The sequence below is a fragment of the Protopterus annectens genome, chromosome 1.part1 (assembly GCF_019279795.1).
Source record: "Protopterus annectens isolate FY-2018-M chromosome 1.part1, PAN1.0, whole genome shotgun sequence".
Taxonomy (NCBI): domain Eukaryota; kingdom Metazoa; phylum Chordata; order Ceratodontiformes; family Protopteridae; genus Protopterus; species Protopterus annectens.
In genome coordinates, this window is record NC_056726.1 from 1829700216 (window position 1) to 1829707875 (window position 7660).

Here is a 7660-nt window from a genome sequence, read left to right on the forward strand (position 1 = left end):
GTATCAAATGACTGTGGTAAACATTTATTTTCAGATGATCTTAGGAATGTCATACGTGTCACTGGTCGTTGGAGTATTAGTTACATTTGGAATTGTATGTGCATCAATGATAGTTACTAAGCAATGATAGAAATGTTTTGTGGCATACATTTAGTAAGTGTTAGCAGCAAATATCTAAATGCCTTCAAGATGGGACCTGTGGTTTATAATTAACAGACTGACATGCATAGAAACAGGATGCAGAGACTTTGAGAAGTGATTCTTGAGTTGTAGTTTCCCACCGCCTTGCCAGCACTAAGCTGATAAATGCCATTCATCTTTAATGGAATCATAAGTTAACGGCTAATAACTGAATAAGATGAAATCATTAGCATACTGTATAAATTCACCACCACAGCTGAGCAACACCAAGTCTCAGTAAGTCATATTATTCATTTTATTAGGCTATCCAAACTTAGTAATCACATTCTGAGGAGGTGTATGTCTTTTAGCTGTCTAACATTCATGAGTAAACACCTTTACTCAGCTCACAGATCATGTCCATCTGACACCTGAGCAAAACAGAAAAAAAAATGCCATCAAACAGAATATTAAAATAACCTGTATTTTAAAGAGGCTCAGCTATTGCTGAACACAACATTAATACATGATTTGAAATATGCATAAATACCAGTGCATACTTTCTCATTGTTTAGGAATACATCTTTTTTTTTGAAGGACTCCTGTGTAATGTGTCTTATTCCTAAGTATCCGTCTCAAATAGTTTTATCAATAATAAGTTTCTTTAGGCTGGTAGGTAGTCATTCATTCATCCTGAATGCAGTTCTGAATGTCAGAGATAGATACAAACATAGGAACAAGCTGTTAGACCCGTACCTACTGGATCAGGAGTGTCTCAACCAGTCTGAGCACTGATAGCACCACCATGCATAGACAATTAACACTTTCATTCTGTTAGCAGGCTAGTAGACTCTGGTATATTAACATCTTAGAGCTGCTTCCTGGTATACAGCCATTCCTAATGTTTGCCAAAGTCTTAAAACAAGTTAAGCATTCAGTGCAGATATATTTCCCTTCTCTAGATGAGCAGGGAGCTGTTTCTCAGAAATACCCACAAGCATCTATTTCATTTCTATTTTCTATTTTCAAATCTGTTAATAACAGTGAAAATTTTAAGTTTCAGAAGACTCTGCACTAAAAATTAAGACAGTTTAAAAACAGGCTGGCTAATACTAATAAAGTATAATTGCCTTTCTCCATATTATTGTGCCAAGCATTGTAAAGCTAACCAGTGGGCCTGAAAATAAAATCTTGATTTGTGTTATATCTGAAATGGTTTATGTTATGTTGCAGTGGTTCTGTTGTTGATGACATTTAACAGCAATGTTTTTTCTGCTTCCGAATCTTTCTGGAATTTTAAGTCTCTTGGTTAATAAGGATGTACGTATACCCCTCCCTCTCCTCTCTAATCTTACAGGGACTGAAGATAAGTCTTACCATATCAATATCACATACTCCTAATACCATCAGTACCCCAAACTCAATGTGATATTATTGTTACCCAGGAAATGAAGAGGGGATTAATGGGGATATTGAACTGGAATGTATGACCAATAATTGTTGTGTTTTGTTTGACATGAACCTGTAATATCATTCAGTCCAACTGCTGCATCTTTTGTTTCTCATAATTGGCATACAGTACATCTTTCTGGATTGGATTACTGAATACCTTCTTGTTCTTTATTCCTGCTTGTATTCACTAGAGAAGGATGTTGCAACTTTAATGAAGTAACCAGATAAAGGACAGATACCTGATAGCATCAGAAATGGCAAAGGCATACAAGTACTCAGACTGCCTGGCTACATCTGTCACTCAGATTCGACAGTTTTATTTGTGAGCAGTCATACTGTTTGTAAGATACAGAGTAACAGCAATGCGCAGCTTAAATAGAAGCAGAGTCCTTGGATGTTAGCTGTGCAGAATTTGGACTTCTCATGCTTTTAATTTACACATCACCAACAAGGGCATTTACTTTTGCATTTCGTTACAGTTGCTTGGACACTGAGTTTTCCAGTAGTTGAGCGAGCCGACATTACCAGTACAAACTGACCCATACAGAAGGCTAAGGCTTACTGCTTACTGTCTCAGACATGATGAACCAGGCACTCTGGAAAACTTACAAGAGCAAAGTGTTGAAAACATTTGGTTCTGATCAGGAAGATGAAGAGGACTATAAAGAACAGGTAGGAAGATTTGTCCGCACATGTCTGAACTTTCCATTTTATTTTTTCACAACTTATGGCCTTTTTGTTAGTGATGTTTTGCCATAATGAAACATTCCTTTCCTCATAATGTTGATTACATATGGGCTGAGTATGCTTTCTTGGTTTGCAGAGGTTTCACTGGTACTGATGTTTTGCCATAATGGAACATTCCTTTCCTCATAATGTTGATTACATATGCGTTGACTATGCTTTCTTGGTTTGCAGAGGTTTCATTGGTACTGATGTTTTGCCATAATGGAACATTCCTTTCCTCATAATGTTGATTACATATGCGTTGAGTATGCTTTCTTGGTTTGTAGAGGTTTCATTGGTACTGATGTTTTGCCATAATGAAACATTCCTTTCCTCATAATGTTGATTACATATGGGCTGAGTATGCTTTCTTGGTTTGCAGAGGTTTCACTGGTACTGATGTTTTGCCATAATGGAACATTCCTTTCCTCATAATGTTGATTACATATGCGTTGACTATGCTTTCTTGGTTTGCAGGTCACTGGTACGATGATGTTTGCATATTCGACCTTCCTTTCCTCATAATGTTGATTACATATGCGTTGAGTATGCTTACTTGGTTTGAAGAGGTTTCATTGGTACAGTTTTTGCTTTTCGGTCTTTTCATTTACGAAAATGACTTCACTATTCCACAAAACAAGCTTCTTCGTGGATGGATACAGTGAAGCCCTGACAGCAAATAAATTAGTGAAAGTTGAAGGTTATGAGTAAAGGGCTAGGCGAATTAGGCAGGACAGCAGACATATTCTCAGAAAGCAAGTGCTCAAGTCAGAAGTTTTGAAGTACAGTGTTATGAAAAGAACCATTATATTTTACTAGAATCACTAGAGACAGACAAGAGGCAGTAATTTGTTCTTTGTACAAAATCAAATGTTTCCCTTTTCTGTATGTAAAGGTAGCTATGGACAAATTATACTTAGGGAGTATGAGGGTGCAGTGTACACAGACACACACACACACACACACACACACACACACACACACACACACACACACACACACACACACACACACACACACACACACACACACACACACACACACACACACACACACACACACACACACACACACACACACACACACACACACACACACACACACAGGAGGGCTTGGATGTATCTTGTTTCTCATACAAAATATTTTATTCAACCTTTTGAATATTTGCAGTCTTTTTATTGCTACTTCCTGTATTCTGCCATGAATTTTGGAAGATTATCTTTAACACCGATGGGTAAAATAGTATGTATAATCTGTAGTTTCTTTGATATAAAGGAAGTATCTTAGAGAAACAAGGATAGTTGGATAACTATGAAAATTGAGGCAATGCAGTTTCTGACATTTCCGGAAGTTCTTGTATGATGCAAATATTTAGGCTGACCCAAATAGCAGCTGCATCTCCACCTCCCACTTGTATTTAAGAACATATTGAGATTAGTAAATTATTAGAGGGCTAAGGCAGAGGAATTATGAAACACTCAAAGTCCCCCTTCTTAAGAAGGAGGAGCTCTAAGTAGAAGCTATAAGTATCCATATAAATGCCAGCATTGGACAGATGAGAATGCAAGTGGTTAAATGAGAGTTTCATTTTACAGGAAATCTTATGACTGATTAGTCCTGCCCCAAAGGATGGCTCATTTGGGAAGGAAAACAGAGGAAAAGACAAATGATTGGGATTTGGCAAGGTAATATCACTGCAGCTGAAAGTCAGATGAGATCACAATGTAAGGATGGCAGCAATCTACAAAGATGCAAACACAAAACTAATGTCAGGACCCTTCATTTTCTGAGATGTACCACTAAATAGGTGCACTGCAGTCAGTCCCTGTTTCAGTATAGTTTTATGAGAATTAAGCATGGTCACTGGGACATCTGCATCGGTACGGAGAATGGCAGCAGATCTTCAGGGGCTGGCCTTAAGAGGGTAAAACAGAAGGCCTGAGCAATCCAAGAGATGCTGCCCTTTGCCAGACAAGCATAAGAATGTATCTAACACAAGAGTCACCTGCTGTGAATTGACATGGGCAGCGGGTCCTTCAGCAAGTTCTGGTATCTGCAGGTGTGAGGTTGTGCTAGGTGTCAGTGTTCCCTTTTGTTCTGTATGCTTATACAGAACCTTGTGATGCCCTTAGAACTGAAAAAGAAACCTCTAACCTCAGTACAGAGAAAACACCTTCTCCTTAAACCATCACATGGGCATTCACCACCCCTCTCTACATGTTATATGGATGCCAGACAACCATGGTTGCACTATTACATTGGGGAATTTACAGGAGCTGTGTTAGAGCAACCATTAATTATAGCAAGCAAGGATAAGACAAGCATATATAGGTTGAGAGGTTATGTTGTCAAGCTTATAACTGACTGGCTTTCAAGAAACTTAACTGGAAAATCCCATGATCATATTTTCTGCTTCCCATATACATCTGAGAATATTTCTGAAGGATATAAATAAATGCCTTGTTCTGGCTGTAGGAAAGCTTAGCCAATAATCTTGGAAAATGCTGTGTAATGTAGCGGTCATATTCTGGTCTATTAATAATATTTAATTGTGGTATTAGGTTCTTTAGTCTGGTTGATGTTGGCTCCCCCTGCAGTGCATTCCTAGAACAGACTTTAAAGTAAAAGTGGATTTTGTATTGCTTTACAAATTACGCAGAGGTCACCCTTATGTCAATTGAAAGAGACATAAAATGACAAATCATGAAGACTTTCCAAATATTTCACATTTTCTAGCCCTATTTTTTCATTAAAGGAGTGATCAACAAGTTGTTTCAGGTGTCGTGAATCAAATACCTTGTCTGAGGGCTAGAGAATGCTGTATTCAACATAGGGTCAGATAAATGAAGTATACAGTGAGTCACTGATGTCCCTGGAATATGTTAAAGAATATACTGTTCTGATTTCGGATCATATACTTCGGTCAGATTACAATGTGCTGTCTTTCCAATATTCCTGGAGATTTAATGAGGGTGTCATTTTACAATATGACCGTGTATTTTGTAATCATAACTGACACTGTTTTTGCCAAGTCTTACAATGATACATTTAATGACATGAATATGATCATCAACACTGGGCCAGGTATGTATGTAGTTTTGAAGACCACTTGGAGAACTTCAGCATTTTTGTTGAAGCAATTATGTTACCCAAATTGCAGTTATCAGTGTTTTTAAATCGCAGATCAAGAAGATCGACAGAGCCGATAGCGACGGGACCTAGAAGATCGACAAGCAGAAGACCGAAAGACGGATGAAATGCGGTACGATGATGTTTAAGGTGTGAAAGGCTGTGGGTAGTGGGGCAAGGACTTGACAGTAGGGTGCGAAAAGGTAAGAAAAGATAAGGGGGGGTGGTTAAGTTAGGTTAGGCTAGGCAGCAGCGTAAGTGTGTAAGTGTGATTGTGTGGGTTAGGGGGCGGATAAGTGAGTTAGGGTTAGGGAGGCGGCCAGGTAAGTGTGCGGTAGTGATTGTGTTTGGGTTAGGGGCGGATAAGTGAGTTAGGTTAGGCACTGTGGAGGTCGGTAGTGTGTGGACCTTAGGGTTAGGAGTTTGGGGTTGGGGGGCCAGGGGTTTGTATGTGTGTGGTTTAGTTTAGTGTGGGTTTGTAGGGATTTTGGTGTGCTTGTGTTGTGTATTTTGGGCGGGGAATGTGTTTTGGTTGTTGATTGTGGTGTGTAAGTGTTTGCGGTTCGTTGTTTGTGTACCGTCGGTTATTTCGTTGTCGGGCATGTGGGATTTCGTGTTTTTGTACTGTCGGTTATGTGGTGTCGGTGATTGCGTTGTCGGTGTTGTGGTGTTTCGTTTATGTGAGGTAGAACCATTTAATTATGTCCCAATTTCCCATTTGTATCAGAGAAGAATAATCCAAAAATTAGTGACTTCAGAACAGAGGTCTGTGGAACACTATTGCTAAATTCCACCAAACTGGAGAGGTAATCTCTCCTAACTTGTTGTGCCCTTTTTTAACAAGTATTATCTTTACTGACTGCACACTGTTTGAAATGACATTCAATGCACTGCACTCCGTATGGTGTCATTTAAGATCACATGCACTACTACAACCTCTTGACATAGATCAGAGACATACCGACATTCTAATGCTTTGTTTAAAATTATTGATATTAGCGATATGTGGACATGTTAAAGTTTTGTTTAGCATGACTGGCATTCCATTCGCAAACTGTGTATGTCTGAGAAACTCACTTAACCAGACAGTACTCCTGTGTTTCCCCTAAAAAGGGACACAGGTACTCAGTGGGCTTATGAAGTTAACAGACAAGCAAGCAGGCAAACAAACAAACAGTTCTATTTTCTTTGCTTTCCCTGGTACTGTATGAGAGACTACCAAATGTGATGGCTGGTCCCATGGAACTTGAAACTTTAATTTTATCTGTGATAGCAGTTATCACACCTGTAATTATATAAGTGGTGTCTCCCCATGTGTCTTTCTTTCCCTCACTGGCAAGTATCTTTCCCTGCTGTGAAGTCTGCTCACAGGTTTTTGTAGTTATATTCACTATGTCCTTCATTTCAGTGACCCCTTCTTTGTTTATTATATTCACAATTTTTCCTATTTGATTTTCTGAAATAATTAAAAAATAACTTAACACTGTCAACCTTTTGAAATCAAGCTGACTTCACTGTTAGAGCTGAAAACAAATGCTGCAGAATGGAGTGAACTGTCAGTTTGAAAAATACATAGGAATATAGGAAGAAATTCATACAGATCTCCATATGTACCCCACCTGCATGACAGTAAGCAAGCTGGTATGGCACACAGTAATCAATCTGTTTTATTTAGTTGTATGCAAACTCACAATGTCAGAGGATTGGAAGCACACAGATTCTACTTTATTTCAAGAAACTTTAATTAAAAATAAGGTGGTGCTGCGGTAGCGTTGTCGCCTCACAGTAAGACGCTGTCCGGTTCGATTCTCAACTAGGGCGTCTTCTGCGTGGAGACATGCATGAATGGGTGTACCTTCGTTGAAGGTTGTGTGTCAGGCCTGGCAAGCCGGTACGTAAAAATCAGCTGCCAATCATTAGCGGACCGGAGTTCTGCTGTGGTGGCCCCTAACCAGGAAAAGCCGAAAGACAAACTGTTGCTGTGGTAAGGAATGTTTACATGGTTGTTTTTCTGCCACTCAGAGAGTATGTTAAACAAAGATTCCATCTACCTATCTCAGGTGGTGGGAAGATGCATGTAGAATATCTACTGCCAATAGCATATCATAAGGCATGCACTCTGTGACACTAACCAGTGTTCCTTTTTATTATACCCAGAGAAACATAGTCTGTTTCCTGTAACTTCAGGACATTATTCCTATGGTCCAATACCTACAAAAGCCTGAGCAATGAT

The 7660-nt window shown here is 39.0% G+C and overlaps 1 protein-coding gene across 1 annotated transcript in view; it reads left to right on the forward strand.

Moving 5' to 3' along the window:
- The first annotated feature begins 2070 nt into the window (after positions 1-2070).
- CCHR1.PART1H1orf232 (chromosome chr1.part1 C1orf232 homolog) overlaps positions 2071-7660 on the forward strand; it is a 334534-nt gene continuing 328944 nt past the window's right edge. Inside the window, exon 1 of the mRNA XM_044086698.1 lies at positions 2071-2244. Within this exon, the coding sequence (XP_043942633.1) occupies positions 2152-2244 (93 nt within the window). The 5' untranslated portion in view covers positions 2071-2151. The remainder of the gene's footprint in view (positions 2245-7660) is intronic.